The 25852-nt window shown below is 38.5% G+C and overlaps 1 protein-coding gene across 3 annotated transcripts; it reads right to left on the bottom strand.

The window, feature by feature from the left end:
• Positions 1 to 787: 787 nt before the first annotated feature.
• On the bottom strand, positions 788 to 22454 carry LOC140252517 (interleukin-1 receptor type 1-like). Of its 3 annotated transcripts, none has more exons than XM_072337358.1 (13): positions 22364 to 22454; positions 21022 to 21096; positions 18567 to 18650; positions 17291 to 17357; positions 15447 to 15678; positions 13226 to 13415; positions 12540 to 12714; positions 11445 to 11510; positions 8413 to 8533; positions 7438 to 7583; positions 5665 to 5808; positions 4759 to 4923; positions 788 to 3861 (listed from the first exon to the last, which is right to left on the bottom strand). In XM_072337358.1, exons 3-13 carry the CDS (start codon positions 18567 to 18569, stop codon positions 3503 to 3505), a joined length of 1668 nt encoding a protein of 555 aa, XP_072193459.1. In that variant the 5' UTR covers positions 18570 to 18650; positions 21022 to 21096; positions 22364 to 22454; the 3' UTR covers positions 788 to 3502. The 3 variants fall into 3 exon arrangements, with proteins under 3 accessions (XP_072193459.1, XP_072193465.1, XP_072193451.1); XM_072337364.1 differs by having other exon boundaries at positions 790 to 3861; positions 4759 to 4917; XM_072337350.1 differs by lacking the exons at positions 18567 to 18650; positions 21022 to 21096; positions 22364 to 22454 and having other exon boundaries at positions 3361 to 3861; positions 17291 to 17381.
• Between the last annotated feature and the right edge of the window lie 3398 nt (positions 22455 to 25852).

Below are 25852 nucleotides of genomic sequence, written 5' to 3'. Positions count from 1 at the left end.
TGGTTGATAGCCAGCTAAACAAGTTAAGTGACCTGTGGGTGCTGCATAAAGGTTTCTCCATTGAAATCAGTGTAGCAGGGTTATCCTGCTACCATTAGATCCTTGTAGTACATCCAGCAGCTGAATGGTACAAGCAGCACAGCTCAGCCCTGTACCTACTCCCACCAGGTATTATGGTGATCACCAGCTCCATCACACACATTTCTTAGCACCCTAACACCATTTAGGGTCTTAGCACACCTTCAGCTGAAATAACGTGTGCTGTCCCAGCCAATATGATAACCACTTTGAAAAGACTTTGCACGGGAGGTGGACTACTAGCATACTAAGGAAAATGGAAACTCTCAGCTAGCAATTAATATGTTAATGTTAGAAATTTCCAAGTTTCAAAATAAATTAATAATAATAATAATAAAGTCAAATGAGATTCCCAAACAGGATGAGAAACTTAACTCCTTCATCAGGATGCAACATGTTAAATCACCATGCTGCTCCCAGTATGTGATGCTACAGGCTTGGAGTTGATCGAGCCTCACTTCCCTGCAAGGAAAGCACAGGACATGGCAAAGCCAAGCTCTCAGCTCCTGGCTACACTGACAGAGTGACGTTGTTTGTTCTAATGTTGTACTGATGCTAACCAGATTATCCCGATGGTTACTGAAACTCTCCCCGCATTTCTCATTGAATGAAATGCAAATAAAGCAGTCATGTCCAAAACACTTCAAATTAAGACAGTTTGTTACTGTTCATTTTCAGCATGGAGAAACAAGGAGAAAAATGCAATGCTGTAAGAAAAAATCAGGTAGTGTTTTATTGAATTAAAAACAACCTTTCTTCAAAGTGTCTTTACATAACACACGTGAAAACTTCAGTCATACAAAGATATCAAAATAAACAAAACAACTAAAAAATATAGTATTTTGGCTCAGTAAAATACCTTTCCACCAAAGGAAGGCATAACAAGTAGCAGTTTGTCATAAAGAAGAAAATTCAAGAGGCCAGAGGTTGCTGGGACTCTGTTGGCTGGCTTACAAACTGTCAAGGTGGAAATGCAAAATCAACATTAGTCCTCCAAGTAAAAATAGGGTACATCCAGTGTCTAGTCTTCACATTTGATATTGGGATCTTCTGACAAAAGACCAAACCATACAGCTTCTGCCCCACTAAATTCTTTTTTCAATGTGAACCATTCCAATAAGCACATTCACCTTGCCCAGATGAATTTCAGCAACTTGAGATGGATCTCAAGGCTCTTTTACCATGATGGACTATCACCAAACACTATATTGAGAAGCAGATTTAGTGCAACAGCTAAGTGAATGTGACGCCTCATGACCAGAAGTGTTTTTCCCAAGACAATTCTGTCTTGAACAAAACATAGAATGAGAACAGAATATAAGCATGTGAATTGGCTTATACATGTGAATTGGCTTTGACAAAACATTCCAGTACCAAAACAGTTGTAAATACCCCGACATTTCCCATTTCCTTCTTGTCCTGAAATAGAATCTCATTCCATTCTGGTCAGGTACACACTCAGCTCACAGAGCTCAAAAGGTAGATTATCAAATTCCCAGCATACATCAAGGTAATCAAATAACTTAAAGTGGGAAGGGAAGCTATTTCCATTGGCTTAGTCACCTGTGAGGCAGAACACAAAGGTCACACCATCCTATGGCCACTGGGCAGTACTGAAGGATGGCACCTCAGACCATCAGTTTCTTTTGGTCGAGGATGGAGGGAAGAAAAGAACCATGACAGAAAAAAAAAAAAAAAACCAAAAAAAAACAACAACCAAACAAAAAATAACACTACAGTGTCAAAATGAAGAAAGCAATTTTCAAAGACCAGAAGAATTCTCAAGGATGCAGAACATAAGTTTTTCAGATGAAAAAAAGCGGTATCAGAGATATCAAAGGATTAATTCAAAGGAAAAAACTCTGCCTCATAAGGTATTAGCAGCAGTCTTTGAGAACAGCCTGGAAAGCAAAGGAATTTTACGCAGTAGTAAGTTGGTTGTTCAGCAGTATGCTGTAAGATTTACCAAAATTTGAGCTAAGGAGCAAAAGGTTCTGCAAAACAGAAGTTAATGGGACGCAAACACAAACTCAGAATCACAAGCAGCAATTAAAGGCAGATCTGAAACTTGTGTTGCAAATCAATCATCACAGTCTGATCAGATGCCTTCTCTTGAAATTCTGTACCAGGACAATTATTAACACTAGAGCAAACAATCACAAAGGAGTTAGTGTACACAACTGCAGACCTTGCTTTTTTTTTTGCTTCCTTCATTCTGTCAACTCTCTCTTAATCTCTCTGCCTTATGTGTAACTACCTACCTATTTTGCATTGTTATGTAAGCCAGAACTTCACTTTATTAACCAGCCTTTTGCCTTTTCCCTACCCACACACCATTAGCAGAGATGTCATATTTTTCCCTTGGAAACACAGGCAATTGGTCATCACACCTACATTTTAAAATTCACAAAATCAGGTCAATACTTATCTCCCCAAAACATTTTTTGGATTGTTTTTCAACAAGGAACTAATCAATCAAACATCACTAGCAGCAAAACAATGCCTGTGTATAACTTGAACACATGGGGACAACCCAGTTTTGTAGTCTGTGCCCATTCTTGAGATGTCAGGGACAAAGCCAACAATTCTCTACTCTGCATGAGAGAATCTGTCATGAGCTCATAGCTCCACATGGTAATAAAGGACAAATATACCAAGGCACTTAATAAGATAAAAATCCTCTAGACATTAAACATTTTAAGACTAGGAACAGAAGTACAATGATACTTTTAATGATGTCTGAGTGGCATAAATTGCCAAGAACCATGCAGTTCTTTAAATGTAAGATATATTGGGAAAGATAATCTACCCTTTGTCAAGTTGAATAGCATGCTGGGGAAGTTGGCATTATCTCTTACCTTTTCTCTTGGATGATACCACACAGATGCACTAACAATGATGTAATTATCTTTGAGCAAAATGAACAAATAAACTTGTAACAAATAAGATGCACGTCATTTCATAAAACAACAAAAACAATCACCTACCAGCATCAACCAAGTCCATTATATAACATCACAATTATAATTAATTTATACAGTTTCCTTCATACTCATCCTTAAACTGATAGAAAGTATTTTTCTGCTGGTTTTTTTGGTGTTTTTTTTTTTTTTTTTTTAATGTTTAAAAAATAAAAAATGTTCTAGAAAATCACAGTGCAATTCTTGGAAGAGACCTTATGTACTTCCTAACCATTTCTACGCCATCTCTGTGCTGTTGATGACATTTCAAGACGTTCTACTGATGTGGTCGCAGGAAAATATGACTCACTTCTGTAGATAAAGTTGTAGTACCTTCAATCCAGAAAATCTGGATGAGACTGCTTGTACAGAACATATCCATATGACCTTCAATCAATCCACCACAAATTACATAAAATTTGTCACTGTCATTTTTCTGCTGTTACTCAGAGAGGATTCAAGTCTTATGGTGACAAATGAAATCCCGATGAAGATCCTTGTTTTCTGGATGGCATGTGGTAACGAACCTTCTTCCAGAACCTCGTACTTGCTGAGTGTGACCTTTCTGAGAAGTCCCCTTTCCATCGGATAGCACCATACTTCTGCTTAACATATTTGATGGATTCTGGCATGTTAGCATAATCTTCTATTTTTTCAAGTTCAATCAGAATTATTTTTATACCGTCCTGGATAAGAGCATTATACACAGCAAGATGTTTTTCAGATGCATCTTCTAGAATACCGTAGCATGATGGTTCTGGTACTAAGATAATTATTACTCTTCTACTCTGATGGATTTTTTCATCAGTAATACTGATCACAGCTGCAGAGAGAAAAAAAAGATGAGCAAAATTAATTATAGAATGGAATCATAGAATCATAAAAAGTCCTGGGTTGAAAAGGACCAAAATGATCATCTGGTTCCAAATCCCCTGCTATATGCAGGGTCACCAACCACCAGACCAGGCTGCCCAGAGCCACATCCAACCTGGCCCTGAATGCCTCCAGGGATGGGGCATCCACTACCTCCTTGGGCAACCTGTTCCAGGGTGTTGCCACACTCTGAGTGAAAAACTTCCTCCTAATATCTAACCTAAACCTCCTGTCTCAGTTTAAAACTCCCCCTTGTCCTACCACTATCCATCCTCATAAACAGTCATCCCTCCTCCTGTTCATACACTCCCTTCACGTACTGGAAGGCCACAGTGAGGTCTCCTCAGAGTCTTCTCTTTTCCAAGCTAAACAAGCCCAGTTCCCTTAACCTTTCCTCATAGTAGAGGTGCTCCAGCTATTAAGATGTCATGCTTTTATTTGCTGCTACCCACGCATTCCAACTGCTTTGTTTACTGTTTGATATTTGAGCTAACACACTTTAGCTCATAAATAGGGACAGGATAAGAGTGTGCAAGCAGTTACCACGTGTTAGCTGTCTAGAGTAGATTTGGCCAATGCAACACAACCTGACCACATGAGAGCAGATGTTCAAAAGTTTGTTCTGCATAAAAAGAGCAACCAAAACCATAGACTTAGATAAAGCTATGATCTTTTCACATTAATAGCTTGTTCCGATATGCAAATTTTTGTTACATGCAAATGGAAGACAAAGCAAACAATGGTCCATGGAAAGACATTGAAAGAGCCCTGTTCCTGAGTTATATTTGCAGCTTACTTCAGCCACCTATGAGAAAACTTGAGCACTATTTGTTTTCAGACAGCTCACCTTCTCCTGCTAAATCATTCCTCCCAAATATAAAGAGTTTATATCCACATTGTCTTTCTAAGACTTCTGGCAGTATCTTCAGAGCAAAAATATCTGATGAGTACAAGCAGCTCTCTCTGTTCTTTGGATATAGAACATAAGCATCATAGATCTTTCCATCTGAAACTAAAGAATGAGCAATGTAAGAATAATACACCTTAAAAAAAGGATTGTAAAGACATAAACAAAGAAGATATCGCTAAGTTCTGTTTCTTCTCCCACTCAAAACATTACTCTGGGTTCTAATCTTACTATTATCTAAGCATGTATAATTATACTGAGACTGATATATTTGCAGAATTGGGACTCCAGAATTCACTATGCTGGATCTAAATAGGCAAGAGATCTGTAAAATTAAATATATTTGAGTATTCTTATTCAACCCTAAATAAATAAAACCACTGAATTATCTAGAAAATAGCTGTTCCAGTAGGACAACTGAATGCTTTAGAATTCCAGCAGCCATATAACTATTAGATCATTCTTGTAACTAAAACACAACCACTTAGATACAAAAACAAAATACTTGGCAAATTTCAAGATCAGAAGGACATTAAGTACATCAGAAAAAACAACATCAGAAAGACAATACATAAAAGACTTCACAGAAGTCCCAATGAATATCAATACATCTATTAGATATTTTCTGTTTCCCTGCTGATGTGCCTTCTCTCAGATGTCTGGAAATGGCCTATACTTCAGCATGCTGCTCTTACAGACAGAACAACATTCAATGTTAGTCTGAATGATAGGACATGACACAGAGAAAATGACATTCACAAAGACCAGTCACACTCCGTGAAGACAATCTGCTCCATGCAACACACAGCATTCACAAAGTATGCCTGCACTGCTACATAAACATACCTTTTTCACCCAGCAAAGGATGGCAGGAGCTTCGATACCAAAGCACAATATCAATTTTAAAGATCTTGTAGATAATGAGTACAAGAAATAATAAAAATATCAAAGAAATTCCTCCTCCAATCAAGTAACCCTGAATGTTCTGAACTGCAGTAAAACGTGGAATAAAAGAAGAGAGAAAACAAACAAAAATAGAGTTATAAATGAGAAACAGAAAAAATAAAGAGATGTTAAAAACCATCTATCTTTTTTCAAATGCTGTCTAGTCACTAAAGGATTAAAAAAAGTAGAAAATGCAATGAATGACAAAACTGAAATATTTTCATGCATGCTTTTTACAAATATTGTCATTTGACATGCCAGACTTTATCCTTCAGAGAAAAGGTACCATAACAGTGGGACAAAAGAGGCTTCTCTCCAAAATATTGATGCATATCTTAATGCTACAGTAGAGTGAGAGTTCTAGCACAAAATCTGATCAGTCAGAAAGCAAGGAAGTCAACAGGTGGCTTCCTGACTATGCTGCTTTCTCCGGACTGAGAACCCTTCCTTTGTACCCAGACTCTTCAAAGATCCACCACTGAACCTATTACTTTGTCATCATCAATAAATCAAAAAAACAACAACAAATAAGAAAAGAAAAAAATCACACCCACAAACAATTCCACAAACTACAATTTTTAGTTGAGGCACATTTCAGAATTTCTGAGGTTAACCGCTACCCTGGTAATCTTAAGCAAATAATTTGTTTATACTTCTGTAGCAAGCTAGAGCTCTGATCCACTTTCAGTCAGTCACTGTTTACAGTGTTGCCAGTTGGAAAATAACCTCTGCCAAAGGACTGGCTCACAGCTGGTAAAGTCAGCTTTGTCACTCAGCAGACCAGAGAAATCTTGCATAGCTAAAGCAAAAAATAAGTGGTTGCTTTCTTAAATCTGGTGGTTTGTTTTTCTGTGTATCTGTTCTTAACTACAAAGAATCAAATTCTTAAGCCTTGCATCTGTGGCTTTACAAGCTCATTTTACCTTTAGCGTAAGGTTTATATACTAAAAAGAAAGATTTCAGACTAGCCAGCAACAGATCAATCATATCCAGTCTCTGAGTCGAAGACAGAGCATGCAACATGCAGCTGGATGCTCCCAGTCAACATGCATGAGTCTACCTAGAAGGTGGTAACGAAGCATGTGCATCAGTAATCCCATAATCCTTCCAAACAATTTCATAGCTTCACTATCATAATTAAGATCTTTTCCTATTATTTTAACGTGTTTGTTTGTTTGTTTGTTTTCTTTATCCTGGCAATCTGAGTCCATTAGTTGTTAGTGAAGGTTAGGGCAACCAGATCCACAGATGTGTTAGTTTTCTTTTAAGGCATAGTTCCACTCTTAGTTATGTTTCCTCTCAGTTCTCTAAGAGAATTGGTCATTTTCACTGCTCTTCTGCACACGCTATCTCCTCTGATCCACATGCCAGTGCGCAAAATGAAGCAAAATATTCTGCTGAGGACTCATATTTGCTTCAAAGTAATTTAAATGTTTCATTAATGTTTCCCAAACACCAAACAAGAGAAAGCAAAGTACATTCCAAGTGATATTTCCTATAAATTTATTGTGAAGAGGAATATGAGAAAAAGATGCCACAAAGGAAGATACTGAATTGTACTGCCCACTTGGCTCAAAGGTACATTACAAAGTTTTAGCTACAGGTAGCATGGTGTCAAACTAATTGAGAAGTAATCATCAATGAACTTAATTTTATCATGATGGGGCAGCTTACCTGGGTGTTCCAATTTGATGTACGATGTAAATTCTTGAGAATCATAAATGAAGTGACAGAAGAATTTATAAGCATAATCCTTTAATTTCACCTCTGAAATGTTAAATTTCGTTCCAGACACAGCAATCCCATGAGGCAGTCCCTCTCTTTCATTGGGAAAAAGAAAAAAGAAAAGAAGCATCAACAGAAACTGGAATCACGGAAAAGAAAGAAAAAAATCATTTTAAAACTGTATCCAACATGACACTACCCAGTTTTTGCACTGATGATGGAGACAGCAATGCTTCTGCATGACTCTGAAATGGGCAGTTGAGAAATCCCCTCCATCCTTCTCTGCACTTAGTTTTAAGAATTATGGTTAGTGGCAGCGGTTGATGTGATGATAAAACAGATAGTATGCCCACAATTTGCTATGGTATAGATTAGTCACTCAGAAACAAAGATCCTTATCTTTTGGAAGAAATTACTACATCTTTCTGGTTTAATTTGCACTTAAACTGCTTAAATGAAAAAAATATATAACCCTAAATATTATCCAACAAGAACTTCTCCTCTGTGTACTTTGAAATCAACAGCCTACCAATTTAACAAATAAAAATAAACAGGTTGATTAATTTTTTTGGCCTTAAAACAATCTTTCCTTCCCATGTTAATGATAGAGGACAAGATGTAATCTATTAGTAGAAGGGCTGCATAAAAACAAATACAAAAATAAGCCTTCCAAAATGATACATTTCATAACAACTTTCTAAAAGTCTGCATAAAGTTGCTTCATTCTATTTGTATTTTTAAGAAATTGCTTGTATTTCTTAAATCAAGCATGAAGGATTTAATGTACCTGATGCAGACTTCTAATCTGTCTTTGAATGACTCCTGCCATTAACCACTAGTCAACTTTACAGCAAATTCATTGCAAATTACTACCAATTGCATCATGTAGAAATGCGCTTAAGTGCAATGTATAAGAACACTTACTCATAAAACTGTTCCCTGTAGCTGCTGTCAAAGCTATCAACATCTTCATCATTAACTTGCCAGTACGGAAGCAAGCCATACACACCACTTGATACATTGCATTCCATGACTACATGAGAGCCTACAAAGCAAAACAAAAAATTAAATACAGCAATTGAAAGAATTCGCAACAAAAACAGATTCAGGTGTTAGGGGGACAGCTAGAAAAGGAGGGGTAAGGAAAAACCCACTTACCTTACAAAAAGCAGAGTCCATAAAACTCATCCATTTCTACTCCACTGCTGGGTGTCTCCCATCTGGATGTGAATTCCACCCTAAATGTAGGTATCTGAATGTTCATGTCTACGTGTGAACTAAATGTCTAAACTAGTAAAGGAGCTCACCTCCAATGGAATCTGCTATTGGAATGGATACATGGATTCTTTCATCTGAATGGCTCTCCAGACTCCTCTGACTATACTCAAAGATCTCCCAGGTTCAAATCAGTTGCCTGTACACAATATGGTAACATTTCAAAAACACCTGTATGGTGCAGGTAGATTCTCTAGATCTTCAGGAAACCTGCACAGCTAGAGTAGTCAGTTCATTCAAAACAGCACCAGACATCTATGTACAGGCAACTGAATTAAGCCCCTATTAATAACAGCACAAGTTGAAGTCCTTATGTCACATGTAGGTACCCATGGGTAGGTACCTATGATGTGGAGCTGCATCCTATTCTCAATGAAAGCACATCTACATCAGATCAGAGTCTTTTGGCCAACACTGTCCACTGGAATGGTTTCTGATTACACTCACACTCTGCTTTCAGAGCAAGTTCACCCATCTGTAAGCTCCTTTGCCATCAAGAATCCGGATCTTACAGTATGAGTATTATACAACATCATTAAGAAACCAAGTCAAGTTGCAGAATGTATTTATTGCCAGTGTACTTCAAACAGTTCCATTTACAAGAACGGAAGCATCTTTCATGGAGTCCTTTCCTTCTTTGTTTTACCAACAGAAGTTATGTAATGATCTCAAGGTTTCATTTCCTAGAAACACAGATCTAGATGCTTCCACCAAGGAACAGTCTCTATCAAAAGTATGCATGTGAACTGAAGGTTTATTCCAGAGTAATTACCAGAACAGAGTTTACACAGAAATCACACATTCTCTTCAGTAGTCTCCTTCCACAATACAGTTTGCCTGCAGATGAGGTCTGGTCTATTGCATAGCTCTTCAACAGGAAGAACATCCCACTAAGCAAAGGCCTTGCCTTTCCATACATTTGTGAATGTATATTAAGTTTCTGCATAACTTTCTCTTGTCGTTCCTCATTCAAAAAGGATTTCACATTCTGCCCTGCAGCTAGACATTTTAGCAGGAGCAATGATTTTCTTTTTCCAGTGTCCCATTATTGGTATTAGACAGAGAATATTACTTTTGAATAGCAATCTTAAAAGCAAAACAAAACAAAAAACAAAAAAGGCAAAAAACGCCCTTCCTTTAAAGAGCCTACATCATCAACAATCATTTATTTTGTGTCAGTTCTTCAGCCACAATTATCCCACCTCATGGGTGAAGGCCTTGTGTTTCCCTTTAGTCCTATGCATGACTGCTTTCTCAGTGTCTGTGAAGTAATTAAAGCTGGGTCTGGATGCCTTACATCAATTAGGATGAACAATAATGTAACAGCAAGTTTTAGTCAACAGTGTTTAAGCTTTAACAAATTTGGACCCAAATGCTCATCTCAAACATGCAGCCGTCTAAACAAAAAGTCACAGGTGTCCCATAACGAATCTTAATATAAGCCAACAAGAACAGACAGCTCCTGGAATGATAGTTACTTAATTTTCCATTTTCTCAGGATGTACACATTCAGTAAAGTGAAGTGTCTTTTAAGGGCCTAGGCTGATCAGACTCTTGGATAGTGGTTTGACTATCTAAGAGTGATCCATAATTCTCTGGCCTTGGTTCCCATATGGTGCTAGAGCCCCACCACAACCTTTCCTCTGGGCTTATTTAATGAACTAACTGCTAATAATTGCTTCCTCAAAACACTGCCAGACATCTTAGACCTCTCTGCACTAGGAAATTGCAACAGCCACTCACTTTTCTCCAAGATCAGTTAAAGCCCTTTTTATTCAAAGATTTTATTGGAAACAGTTCTACTTGGTACAAAATTATTTAAAAAACAAACAAACAAACAAACACAGTTCATATAGTTTCAAAATTCATTTTTCTAGGCTAGATCAGTACAACATAATTATTATATATGGTGCAATCTAAACATATATAGCTCTTCTTAGGAAAAGACTTGCATACTACACTCTTAGCTAACTGTCTCACAGAATAACTGATGTTGGGCAAAACATCAGTATGTTTCCAGTCTACTTTCCTGTTCAAAGCAGGACTGGCTATGAAAGCAGCCAAGGCTACTCGAGAGCTTTATCCAATCAGGTTTTGAAATCTCCAATTACAGACAGTGCATGGTTTCTCTAGGCAACTCCACTGCCTGGCTTCATTGGGAAAAAGTTAGCCTTTTACCCAGTCAGAATCAAAGTAACAGCATCTGGGATATCCATGAACTAAGAATTCAGTGCTTCACAAAATATCAAAATCTTTTAATTCCCTAGAAGGGCATAAAATCCATTTTCAAGAGAGGGAAGAGAGACAGGAAACATACAGGAAGGGAAAAGCTACTGAAAATGGTAAATATCCTAACATGTCACATACACATAAACATATTTCCAATGATTCTGAAGATATGCCAAGACATAGGCAGTGAGAAATGGTACAGAGGATAGATGGCCATCATCAAAGACATCAACCTGACACTGCTGGTCAAGAGACTCCAATCTCAGGTGCACTCTGTTATTCTATCTGCAAACTATTTGCTGGAAATCATGTTCAGTCATCTACCTTCCTTAATGTACATCTACATACCAGTCTTGTAAAAATCAGCTGAACTGTTAATATGTTATTTCAGAAAGGTGGGGACTTTATCTGTTAACCAAATTTTAACCATTTCTTACACAGTCACTACTTACCAAGTTCTACTTCAACTGTATTGTTGTTCGGATAAATAAACTCCGGTCTCATCTTCAGCGGACTTTCTGAAAGAAAATAAATAAAAAAGTAAAACCTCTGGGCAATAGGAGTTTCACAACTTACTTTAACTGAAGTTTTGCAACGTTTTTGTTTTACTGTATGGTTCTATTGTAGCACTGTATCTACAGCCAGTTTCAAATTTCCAGTAGAAAATCTCTAATGAGATTTGCTACACTCCAACTAAATTATTCTTTTAGCTTCCAAGACAGAGTACTTCAGTTTACCTTAAAAACACTTTTTTTTTTTTTAGGTCTTAAATTCAGTAGAAATTTATATAGATATAATATCAAACCACATAACAGAAACAAGATCAAAAATAATGCAGTGAACTTTGTCAGAGAGATAGATAAGGAAGAGAAAGAGGAATTATCACAATGACTCCATCTTCTAGGTTGGGCAAATATCTATTCAAGTAAGACTTAACAAGCACAAAAACTGGGCTAGAATTGTATCACTTTGCACAATACAGAGACTCACTGCTATCATGCTACTGCTCCTGTATTGTCTATCTAAGAGTATTGACTCAATCTAAGAAGATGGACAATTCAGCTCTGGCCAGCTTTTCTCATAGGACTACTGTCATGGTAGAAATCAGGTCACTATCAAAGTTACCTACAAAAACATACTGACCAACAGTGCCACCACAGGTTCTGCTGTCCTGATATCAATAAAAATTACTTGTTTAGTTTTGGTTTAATGGTTGTTTACATGCTTTTTGGGGATTTTTTTGTTTTGTTTTGTTTTGTTTTTTGTTGTTGTTGTTGTTTGGGTTTTGGTTTTTTTTTTCAGAAACAAAACCATCACACCAGTAACCACTTCTATTCCTAACCCCAGATTTCTCATTTCCCTATTACAATTCTTTCTCAAAAGCCATGTTCAAGGGTAGCAATATTCACTGTTGCATTCAATGAAAAAGTGATTTGTAGCTCTAATTCCACAGAGCTGAAAAGTGTCATGCCAAACTGCTTATGCCTGTATACAAATAACTACAATAGAGCAAAAAAATAAAGAGAATAAAACCTCTCCGTTCTTACCTTTAACCTCCAGATTCATGGTGCGTGAAACATTATACTGTTTTCCCATATATGTATATACCATACGACAAGTGTAGTTTCCTTTGTCTTGTACAGTAACATTGAGGATCAAGATGGCATTTTCACCCTCTGCCAAAACAAGACGCTTGTCTTCAAGAAATCCAGACTTACACTCCTAAAAGTATCAAAAATGCCTGTGATGTAGGGGACTTACTATCTAAAAGCCATTACATCTGTAGCAGAAGTTAAAGAATAGGTGCCTATATTTCTAATTCACTGAGACAAAATTGAGCTTTTGTAGCAATGACCCATGAGGTTGGGTGTACTATCACTTCTGTGGCAATGGTAAGTGTATTGAGAAATTCCTTTATTTTCCCCAACATATAAGCAGTTTAGAATCACTTTATCTCAAAAGAACCTTGATGCTGCACCTGTTCATCTTAACTCAAGTAAGTTCATCTCAACTCATCTTAACACACATATAGGACTCTGATAGAACTTACAGCCTAGACATTCACATATTGTCTCTTTAAATATGTATCTCCTGCTAACAGTGTGGCAAGATAGATGCCATGTTCAAACTGTAGCGTGAACATTTCCTTTCAAAAGCTTCAATTTACAGTCACTTCATAGCACACTTCAAAAAGAATATTTCCTTCTATATCTTAAATAGATACGCACAATACCTTATACCAGTGTATTTCAGGATTAATATTGTCTTCATCTTTAAAGTTTTCTAGATCAGGACATATAATCTTTCCAGAATTTGCACTCTTCACTATTTGGTCATACTTCATTTCTCCATTAAAGCACATACCATTATCATTCTTAAAAACTTTTAAATTTATAATTTTTTGTTTAGTGCGGTTCAGACTCCTGTAATGAGAAGAGCAAACAAGTCAGGTCATTAACAACACAGCCTCTGTTTCCAGCAAGTCAGGTAATTTATAGAGAAGATATATTAGGACTTAAAGGGACTTTAGCATCTCCACCAACTTTGCCTCTATCACCATTGCTACAGTCTCTCTAGCTCTCAAAAATCACCCTCAGTTCCTCCCTCATTTTCTATTCCAGATCAAGAGAGATGGGAATAACTTCTCGTGTTATGTTGTGAACTGAAGTGAAATCTGCTCTGGAAGTTCTACTAGAGGAGAATTCAGAACTTCTAACAGCTGACACTGTGGAGCCCAGAGCAGCAACCCTAGCCTTTTTGTTTTCAACTCTATCTTTGTCCATACACATTAATGCAGGGTCACCCAAAGCACAGCTGCACTCGAACACTTTCGGTCTTAGCTGAACTCAAAGTAAACAGAAGTAGATGGGTTGACCTCACTGATGATAATCTTTGAAGGGACAATCAATAACTTCTAGCACATAAGAACTTCTAACACAAGAGAGACAAAACATTTGAACATGACATACACCAAAGTACAATATCAACATGAAACCACATCTGACTGAGAGCTCACAGAACACTGACAAAAATCTGTGGTATCAAAGCTCTGCAGAAGATGTGCAAGACAGAAATCTAAGACAGAAATAAAGAAATAGACATTATTAACTTCTGTTTCCTCTTCATTTCTTAATGGCATGCAAAGTGAGATGTTTTCAGAAGAGACAGATACATATTTTCATGGACTTGGCTACAATTTGTGTATGCTGCACCTTGGTTAAGTTTTAAGATTAAATCTTAAATGCATGATGCGCAAAACATAGCCTACAGTAAAATTTACTACATGTTTTTTGGCATGCTGCTACACAAGTCAGACTTAGAAGGTATGATGCCCAAGAAAACACAAAGCAAGTGTAACTAAATGAAAACAATGTTTATTTTTTACCTAGTTAGCTTTGAAATGGTTGCATTTCTTCCGTCTTTCAATCTTGGATTCATTTCTGAATCTAAAGCAAGAAGCTGCAACAGCCTGTGACCTGTGCCTACACTGAAAGTTCTTCCTGATCATTGTTACCACACTCACATCCCAAACCTCTTCAACAGAACTGGTGCACTGTATGTACAGCAGTACATGTAATGACACACTAGTAAAACAACACTTGGGTCACCTGAAAAGACTGCATTCTGTTGCAATGTGGCAAGACCATGACAAAAAAAACAGCCAATTTCTGTGTGCCTTGCTGGCATTAATTTCCTGTTCAGCACACAGTGTATTTCAGCCACTGTAAGATTTGACCGGAAGTGGTAATTTCCAGTGCACTAATTGAAAGGAACCTATTTCTTTTCTTTCTTCTCCATGCACATAAATCTCTTTAACAGTGCTGGGGACACAATATTTTCACTATCTTTAAAGCTGTCTAGCACACTGCTTTGCTCTTCATATGCATTCTCCTTTTTGACAAATAGCATTTGGTAGTTCTTTGAAATAAGACATACAAGAATGGTTTTCTGCTTCTCAGTTTGTAAATTCCCCAATGGGTCCCCCCAAAATTGCAAAGCTATCCAGGAAGTCTGTATGCGTTGATAGGCTGCAACATGCAGAGTTTGCTATTCATAGCTCCTTCTTCCATTTAACCACATTCAACGAAGAAATTAAAGTATTATTCTGATCTGTCACTATCAAACAGCTATATGAACACAGGAAGAGCTGAAGGTATTAAGACTTTTTACAGAGACCTCACGCTTCATCCAAAACAAACAACGAAAACAAACAGAAAAACAAAAAACCCCACACCACTGTCAATATTATTGCCCTTCAGCGTAAATTTCCCATGCAAAACACTTCTGCAATGCCAAATTCAATACATTTGGAAGAGAAAAGGCAGCACACCAAAAAGTGTGGTCAAGACATTGCTTTTAACTAATCTAAGATCACTTCCCCCAAAAAAATCATCAGCTGTACCTTGAAGTCCCACAGATATTACTACACTGTAAGCATTTGTTTCACTCCTTACCTTACTTCACATTCATAAAGTCCAGAATCTTCAAGTGTTGCAGGAATAAACCAAAGCAAGCCATTTCTCTGATGGATCCTGGCATGTCTCTCTGTGGTTATCGGTGTGTTACTACCATTTTTATACCAAGTCAGATTGTAATCAGAATGAAGCATTGGTAACGTAATCATTGGGCAACTGATAGCTGTAGGTTCTCCAACAAGAACAAAGTAATTACAAATAACACATTCTTCTATTAAAAAAAAAAAAAAAAGAGAGAGAAAGAAAACTTACTAATGCTTTTAAAATATACATACTACTAATATCAATATACTCAATTCAATTTAAAATGATTACATTTTCTGTAATTATTTACCATTACAACATTGTAGGACTACATTTTTTTTAATCTCTGTAGTACCTCCTGGCTGAGTAAACACATACTTTACAAAGCTTAGGTCAAAACTTCTCTCAGTTACTGTAGTCAGCAACAGTCACACAGCAAACCATGATATATGAAGATATGTGGGATTTGCCAGGCAATACAAACTTCACACCTTGTGTATCCTTCCTATTTCAGCATGATATCACTTATGCAGAATTACCAGACTCTTAGTAGACACTGTCTACAAAAGACATGGACTCTATACACTACTCTGGCCATTATGACTGTAGAGCCAAAAACAAATAAGAGAGGAAAAAGAAAAAAAGGAGAAAAAAAGAAGAAATAAATAAATCTGACCTGAAGCACATGACTATATGGAATTAGATCAAGATTTCCACATAAAGAAAATTAAGTCTGTGAACCAACACATAATATAAACTAAATTTGAAGAGATGTGACTTCTAGATAAGGAAATCTTGACTCCGATATATTATTTCCTTACTGTATTTGCCATTCCTCTCCTCTCTGTCCAAAGCACCATCCTTTATAATTACACCTATGTAACAAGTTGACATTACACAATTGTGTGTCCTAATAAGGAGTTTCTAAACATCAGTTAAAAAAGAAATACAGGAGGAAAGAACAACAGATACTGCAAGAAGTCACGAAGAAGTCTATGTGCTTAAATCGCTTAGAAAATACCCATTTCTCAGAGTCAGCCAGTTGGCCATGAAGCACATTTTAAAAGCTTCCAAGTATTTGCATATATATGCAACACTGAATTCTTAGGAAACTGAAAAGAAAAAGGAAAAAAAAAGAAAAAAAGAAAAAAAGAAAAACCTGGCAATTTATTTTGCACATCTTGCTGAATGATGATGTAAATCCAAAGCTCATCTGATGAAGTCTTCAGTAATTTTCCTACTTTAACAACATCTTGCCACCTAATTTAAGTATTTGAAATACTTTCCTGCAGAGCTATTTCCCTTAATATTAACCTGCTTATGCCAAGACCAGCAAGATAAACACCATTAAATTTATGTAGTCAAAACTCTACTGAGAACTCAGATCTACCATTAAAAATATTAATAAGCAATTGCAAATTAATTAGTAATAGCAAACTACTAATTAATTGACCTCTACCAGTCTGTTTTCAGGACAAGAGATACAGCACATCTCTTGAAGAAAACATTTAAAAGCTAATGTGAATTCAAGGAGGCTAGTCTTTTCACACTTTCTTTAAAGGAATTAGGGAGAGGCTACTCAAAGCCTCAGTACTCTAAATTCATGCCAGCATGTCCTAACCACCCCCAGCACAACTTCAATCCAAGAAAAGGCTTTTGGAATATTTTCAGTATGCTAAAGCAAAAACATACCAAATACAGTATTTTCTCTCAATAACTCCTCTCTACTACATGTAGTCAACCTGTGTCTTTTAGGCTTTCTCTTTAAGACAGTAATTTCAAAAACACGTCTAACTTACCAGCGCTGAACAAAGGCATAAGTAGAATTAGATGACCAATAAGAAAAAATGTAGATGTCATCTTATGCTGTAAGGCAAAATTATTTTCCATTATTATGGTGAAAGCATTCCAAGCTGCACCCCACATTACTCCTTAAAAATTGAGGTCAAACATTAGTCACCTTGGGGAGGGCAAAATGGGTTTGGCAGTTTAACCCCAGCCTTGGAAAATTTCAACGACAGGAATAGTTGGTGCCTGCAAAGGCTGCTGAGTTTTCAGCTTTGCACTACAGCTTCCAGTTTTTTACTGGAAAAACTCTTGTGTAGAAGAGTATTTTTCATTTACTAGCAGGTTAAGGCCCCCAAAAAACCTTTCACACAAATGAAATTACACCTGCATACAGTGATATAAGCTATTAATGTACAATTTAGAAAACAAGACAGACTAAGCTCTTCATCTCTCCACACATTTACAAAAGACACAATTGCAGAGATATATAAAGCTTCATTCTTCAAACTGAGCTTGTACAGTTGAGGCAGCACTACTTTTGACAGTAGGTGAACCTACAGTTCTTTGCTGAAGAACAAATACACTGTAACTCCAAGGCAGGAACTTAAATTTGTGTCTAAGGGTGACAACATTACCAAATGTATAAACCGTGGCTACCATGAATTGCTGTGGTCACTGAAAACAGCAAAACCTTCAAGACACCTCAGGTCTCTGCAGCTTCCCCTAACAAAGGCATGACTGAATAGAAACCACAGCCCTTGTATCCCAGAACTGGCTTCCACGAAACCTTCATATCTTAACCAAGTTCCCTCTCTGATTTTTTCTTGGCAAGATGTCATCAGAGCCCTTCCCAAAACATCTACTCACAAACAGCTTGAAAACATTAACCCCTTTCATTTCTGACATAGCTTTTTGCACGCTATATATTATAGCTGTTGTGCCTTTCCTACATGACTATCCTGCCAGATGGATAAATACATGTTTTCCCATGTAAGAGGTATTATAAACTATAATGAACACAGATGCTGGTCTTCTACTCAGCTAGAACTGGCTTGGAAGAAGAGAAGACATTCTCTGAAAAAATATACACCGCACTAAATCACTTTTATACTCATTGAATTTCAGCGTAGAAACAAATAAGCCACACTAGCTACTTCTTTCAGAACATTTCACATACAGATGTGCTGGGACAGTAGGATAGAACATGGAGCAGAGGGCAATGCTGGAATATAACCGTCTTGAAGTATGTATTTGTTTTGGACAGTATGTCTGAAAAAGCACTCATACCATAGCCTTTATTTAGTTGCCTTGTATGTGGTTTTCCTGTAACTTGTCACAGAGCTGACTGTAATTTTTGCAGCTTTAGTTTACCTGTAAAAATGAGAAGGAAAAAAGAGGGATTGTATGAAACACGTGATTTGGACAACAGTAAGCACATAAAGAGACAGTCTTTTTCTACAGACATCCTAAATATAAAAGCAACTGCTTCACTGTGTCTGCACTGGAGACACAAAAGAGTTGCCAACAAAACCAGAAGTAAAGACTGACCAAAGATTCTATGAAGGATCTTTGGAGAATATTTTTTTCTACCAAAAAATAAAGCATACGAGTCAACATGAGCAACAAAGCCAGACATAACCAGCCACTATTTAAGACTAATTTGACCACTAAAAGGAAATGATACCTAAATTTAGGGAAAGAATAAACAAGTTACTATTACTTTATGCTAGAAATCTTTAAGATAGTTCTATTCTTTAGAAACTCCCTCCCCACCAGTTCAAATGCTGCAAAAGTAAATCTTCGAAATTCTGAAAAGAAGCAAAGAAGACTACAGTTTATGCAGTTGAAATACCAAATAGTATACAGAGCTATTCTATTCTGGCTAGCATGGTTTCAAGTAACACACAAGGTTCTTAGCAACATTCCTTCTCAAGCAGAACATACAGTGAAACATTATCAAAAATCACTGATGTGAAATAGCAAACTTTGTTTAAAAAAGAAACAGTTGCTTGTTCACATACCTATTGATTAACCCTGTACTGTCTTCTAACTCAGTCTCAGCAATAAGCGACACTACTGTGATAGGACTGCAGAGACTCCTTCTCATGTAGAGAGAGCACCAGCTTTACCGCCTACATACTTAGTTTGTAAGTACTCCTTCAGTTCAAGACTTGCTGAGCTCAAAGGAAACACGTATGCATAGCCCTTAAGAAAAAAGGGGGAAAAAAACCACTCATCCACCAATCATGTTTGTGGTTTGATCTACTAAAAAAGATAAGCTTTGATTTCCGAGTTACTTTTCTATCTTCTCATAGATGAGATATAACCTATTACTTCTCCTTCTATTTTCTAAAATTAGCATCTTGAAAACAGAAAATACATGGGCCTCCCTTAGGATACCGACTTTTTGAGTTTACAAGACATCTCTCTTCACAGAGCCTCCCATTTCCTTAGGCACACTGCCAACTCTAAATGCAGTAAGAACAACTTTTAAAGACACATGGGGCTCTTAAGTCTGCATGTGGCAAGATTAGCAAAATTGTCCTGCAGGAAACTTTTCAAAAGGCATAACTGTATCTTTATGTTCCAAAGTTTAAAAAGATTATCTTCCATAGGCCAATACAATGACAAAACATTCAAGACAGCTTAGGAAGCATCTAATTCCTACAATTATTAGCATGTTGCTATTAATTTAAGTGGCTTTCATTATCGATCACTACCTACAAGGACTTGTTACTGCCAAGGGGACCAAGAGTCTCTCAATCTATAAGTAATGAAGAAAAAAGGAAGAAATTGTGACTTAAGGCAACCGATCAGCATATAGGCAAACAACATAGCCTGAAAGCATAAAATACCTCAATTTTGCAGCATATTTAAGAGAGTGAACCTTTTAAGTAAGGCTTTTATTGAAATTTAATTGAAACAGTAATGAGAAGGGAGAAAACAAACATTAATAAAAAAATCTATGTATTTGCTCCAAAGTACAGCCACCAAGACACCAATAAACCCAGTACAAAAATTCATACAGATCACACATTACTCTTTGGCGTGTTTTCTCCTGTTAGTTGGGCTTCGCTAAGCAAAGCAAGACAGATTCTCTACCAGCCAAAATCTTGTTATCTGGATACTCTGAGGTCCCAACTCCTTTGTCTAAGATGTTAATATACATGTAGAATGTAGCTGATCATTTTACAGGGGCGTGCATGAATAGTCACACAGAAAGATGCACAAGCACCCTCTGAAAGAGGACCTGGATGGCCACTGTGGTAGTCTGTCTCTTTATAGTGATGACCACAAATGTTAGCCCTTCACTGCTTCCTTTCCAGACTACAGGAAACTGATACCTGTAAGTGTAAAACCATTACTCAGCAGACTTTATTTAATTCAAATGAAGTCACCCCAATCAAAGAATGCCCACAAAGTGGTTTGCAGAGGTTGCATTCCTATAAGCAAACTTCCTGTTCAGCTCTGAGAAAAGCATTAGCTACTGTACATTTAAATTCTAAGCAAGATACTCATTGCAAGTACTGCCTCACCTTTCACCACAACATGGGGAGAGAAAATGAGGAAAAAAAGATGGCTATCTGTAGATATACAGAACCAGCCATTAGTGGATGTGAGCACAACCAAAAGCTGCCTACATACAGACTTCCACTGCACATTAAGTTAGAGTCAGTGAGAGCAGCCAAATCACCTTGAAGGAAGCAACTTTATCAGTGTTCAAAGAAACTGAAAACAGTACCTCCATTCGGCACCAAGTAGAAGGAGCTCATTTTGCAGTCACAGCTTCTAAGAGTTTTCTGTATCATTTCAGCCCCTGTCGATATAAAGTAATGTGACATCTTATTTAAATCCAGAGTAAATTGCGACCTTTTCACTATCGCTTTCAGAGAACATCTATAAGCTATTTAGACGGTCCAGAACGGCTCACAGAGATAAAAATATAAAAGATAAGGGAGGCAGAATAATAAAAAATTTTAATTTAATTATTAAAAATGAAGTCAATATTTTCTCTTTTAGGGACTGCCTTAGAATTATCTAAATTATGAATTGCATTACAAAACAATTTCTGTGCAAAGTCTTATGTCAGTTTTGCAGTTTTTAATGCATTCTGATTTCACAATCGCTATGAAAGAAGAGTGTTCAGTTCACAACTCTAAGTTGCTTTTGAGAGTTCTACCTAAGCACGTACAAGCGGTCCAAGTCAAACAAGCCTGAAGTTAACAAGCACAGGAAGAACAAAGCCAACAAACAGCACTTTCCAGAAGTCCCTGATGAAATTCCCCAAATTTAAAGAGCTGCTTCTGGAAAGAACCATAAACGTTTCTTCTACTCAAGAGCTGATAACTCAGTCCTACCAAGCTGTGACCGCAGACAGAACACTTTGGGGCTGAGGGCAGCTGTTCTCGGGCTCTGCTGCAGAGTCCTGCGGGCTGCTCTGCCAGGGCACCGCTTTCACCCAGCGCAGCGTGAAGGAGGCAAGAAGCTCTCGATTTAAGAGTAATAACAAATTATAAAAGCCTTTGCTTGATCGCAGTTGTGCAATAAGCACACGTTTCTGCAGCGTTTTACCACGCCAAGATTTGCACCAAGCTTTGTCCTGCTTCCTGCTCTTAAGAACTTCTAAAAGAAGCGTGGCTGAGCTCTGCGATCCCATGCTTTTCCTCTACCTACCGCACTTTCTACACGCGTTTGTACAGTCCCATACACAGTGAAGAAGCCGAAGGAAAATAACTCCTAAGAAAGCGTCACAAAACCTGGAAAACCAGAGGACGCGCACTAATTTTGCGGGACTGGTCAAACACAGCACAGCCGAACCCGCGGCACTCCCGAAAGCAGCAGACAGCTCTTCTGGAGGGCACTCAGACTTCAGCCTACCTGCCGAAGAGCTGATCCCCCTTTGGGACCATTCAGCCCCGCCTCCAACCCACGCCGCACAACGCGGGGCACACGGGAGACCCTCGGGAAGGAAAGGCCTTCCCGGCCCACGCAGCGCTCTGTGGCAGCACGGCAAGCGGCCGTAGCCCCAAGCAGCCCGCGGCAACGCGCTTCCCCTCCACACACACACCGCAGCCCTTCCTCACCTCCATCCTTGCCCCGAGCATCGGCGGCCTCCCCGGCCCCTGCCACACCGCGAGCGGGCAGCAGCCCCCGCCCCGCCTGGCTGCGCACCGGGGCTTCGCTCCGCCCAGGGGCCGCCTCTCGGCCGGCGGAGCCCCGCGGTGGGTGCGGGACCGGCTGCCCGCGGGGATGAGTGGTATTGCCGGCTCGACACTACCAGGCCTGGAGCGGTTGGCTTCAGCACAACTTGTTTTCCCTCGGGATGTCCTCGGGGCTCCTGGCAAGCCGTGACCGGGAAGATCTCGGTAAGGCTTCTGACCTGCTCCAGGCTCCGGTCCAGCTGCCCAACTGCGTCCATGAGTCCGTGGTGAATCGGACACAGCACTCATGAGTGCAAGGACTTTCTGTCTGGGAATGTCATGAACCGTGGTGACGTGAAGTAGCTCAACTTTGCTATTCAGAACTTTGTTTGCTCTCTGCCTGATGTCATCTTATTTGACCACCTCTCTACCACTGTACTGGGGTGTCAGCTTCTCTAGTTCAAACAGTAGTTTCTTCCTTCTGGATTTAGGTGGTAATTTAACACTGATCTCATTCGTTGGTTTGATGATGACATTAAGCATATTCAAACATTTTTTTAAAATGTTGTTATTATTATTATTATTATTATTATTATTTCCAGAGAAGAAGTTTCTCTGCAATTTCTTCCTTGCCCAAACTCTTCAATTCAGTGCCTTCTCCTCCCTGAATTCGCTGTTGCCCCCTTAGTTTTGATTCCAACTCTTGGCCACTCTTCAAAGACATGTCTGGTAGGTACTCGAAGTGGTTGATTATTCCCACCTCTGCTTTTATTCAGAACCTTCTGAAGATCCATAGGCATTAACTACATTTACATTCCAAATGAAGTGAGCATACTTTTTAATATGAATTACAAACAGGCAATGTAAGATGAAGCATCCCTTTGGGGTTTGAACAATTCCCAAACCAGTGTTGAAGGGACTGTCATCAACTTGTTAAGGGTTTGGAAAAATGTGGAAAGGAATGTTTTCACTTATTAAACAGAAGAGCTAATCCTCTTTCCCAGACTTAGAGACTATCATTACTATTTCCATAGGGAGAAGCTTGGTTGTTTTTTGGTAGAAGTGCTAGTTTGCTTCTCTCTTGGTTTCATTAGCACTAATTAGAGAAAAAGAAGGGATTCTCCTACTAGGTTTCTTCCGTGTTGACAGTATTAGGATGAAGAACTTCCTTGATCCACAGAGTTCTCAGAGAGAAAAGCTGGGAAATGTTTACCAGCTGGATTTTCTATTCCTGCTGCCCTGTGTGCTTCTAAGTCTTTGCAAACTCTATTTTATCTTTGCCAGCTGAATACTCTTAGCTGTTTTTTTTTTTATTGACATAGAGGTTTTTCTTTTTAGACTACATTGTCTACTACTCACCCTACCATAAACACAGACTGCAAAAAGAGGAGCCAAGGGCAAAGATGAAGGACAAGAATCAGATAAGAAGTGAAATTGGATTTCAGTCATTTAATAATAGCAGTTTTTAAGTGAAAAGTTGTGTAAAGGTAACTGGCTAACACTGGAACTCTCAGCAGTCCTGAGAAGAGACTTTTTGGAGTGCTGTAAGTGGTTATTTGCACAATAATCAAAGGAACTCTTCCTATTAAGCTGCACAAACTAGTTTGAAAGTTGATAATAGGTGGGGTTTGAGAGAAGGAAATCTATCCTAGTAGCTGGCAGTAAGAGGGAAAGCATAGAAATAGGGAGCGGGCTAGAAACACACCTTCTCAGAGAAGGATGACACCTACCTATCTGAAATATGTAATCCTCCATAAGAGTCAGAGATAAAATATTAATTTACAGAATCTGGCACACATCACTCTTTCCATAATTGTGATATCTCGTATCTGCTGCAACCACACTTTTCAAGTAAGAACTCAGAGCAGTGTGACATTCATTTTAGAGAAACTAATCATGAGGAACCAAAAGTACAATTTTAAAAGGACACACGCAAGCATAAGCACTGCCAAATTTGTGACTCAGCAGCAAAGTATGCATCATTCTCAGAGCAGAGAGAATGTTTCTTAGGGTTTCTTAAGAGTTCTTTTACATGGGTTTATCATGAAACATCTAGTAGAAATCCAGTTAAAGAAGAATCATTTTGCTCATGTCTGTTCTCATTCCACCATAGAACTGTTTGCCCTAATGAGTTGAGCAACCCAGTCTGTTACTCCAATTATACACTCAACTGTGTGAATGTACCTAGGTGTTGAACTTACATACATTTAGGAAAAGCCTATTGTTCCTTCCAACTGCAGGCCTCTGGGGCATGTTTCAGGGCTCAGACCTCTGAGCAGATGGCAGGTTGCTGCTAGTAAGGCTAAGTAATTCGGAAGTCAGTCAGCATCAAGATACTAGCTGGAGATTTGTCTTCTTCAGTATGCTGGAGTAGATGAGCAAGGTGAACTTCAGGGCAACACAATAATGTTTCTGTTGATCCTGAAAGCTATGGAACTTGACTGTCCAACTTGACAGTGACTGTATCTGTCACTGTCATGCATCTACAGATGAACACACCTGTTTCAACATCAGAGCTTGTGTCTACCAGGATGCTCAGTCCAAGAAGTTATAGAATCATTTAATTGTTTGGGTTGGAAGAGACCTCAGAGACCACCCCACACCCTGATGTGGGCAGAAACACCTCCCCAGCAGACCTGGTTACCTAAAGCCCCACCCAATCTGGCTTTTAAAGGCCTCTGGGAACAGGGCATCCATAGCATCTCTGGGCAATCTGTTCCATCAGCATCATAGTAAATAATTTCTTTCTAATAGGAAATCTAAATCTTCTCTCTTTCAGTCAAAGCCATTGCCCCTCATCCTTTCACTACATGCTCTTGTAAAAAGTCCCTTCCCATCTTTCATGTAGGTCCTAGATTCTTCCCAGAGCCTTCTTTTCTCTGGGCTAAATAATCCCAACTTTCTCAGCCTGTCTCAATAGGGTAGAGCCCTCTGAACATCATAGAATCAGAGAATCACCACGGTTAGAAAAGGTTTCTAAGATCATCCAGTCTAGCTGTCCACTTACCACAAATATTTCTGCATTAAACCATACTCCTCAGTACAACATTTCTTGAACACCTCCCGGGATGGTGAGTCAACCACCTCCCTGAACAACCCATTTCCCTCCTCTGGACCTGCTCTAAACTATTTCTCATTTTTCTTGTGCTGGAGCCCTATAGCTGAATGCAGTACTTCTGGGGAGAGACAGAGAAGAGGGACAATCAACTCCATCACCCTGCTGGTCACACTTCCTTTGATGTAGCCCAGGATACATCTGGCTTTCTGGGCTCCAAGTGCACATTACTGGCTCATGTTGAGTTTCTCAATATCCAGCACCTCCAAGTCATTCTCCTCGGGGTTTTCTTCAATATATTCTTTGCAGTAATAGGAAGCACGTTTTCATGTGTTCAGGCTTTTTCTGGCCCATTGTCCATCATTTCCACAGAAAGG

Source organism: Excalfactoria chinensis, chromosome 1, assembly GCF_039878825.1.
Source record: "Excalfactoria chinensis isolate bCotChi1 chromosome 1, bCotChi1.hap2, whole genome shotgun sequence".
NCBI classification, from domain to species: Eukaryota; Metazoa; Chordata; class Aves; order Galliformes; family Phasianidae; genus Excalfactoria; species Excalfactoria chinensis.
This window is presented reverse-complemented; position numbering and strand designations above follow the sequence as displayed.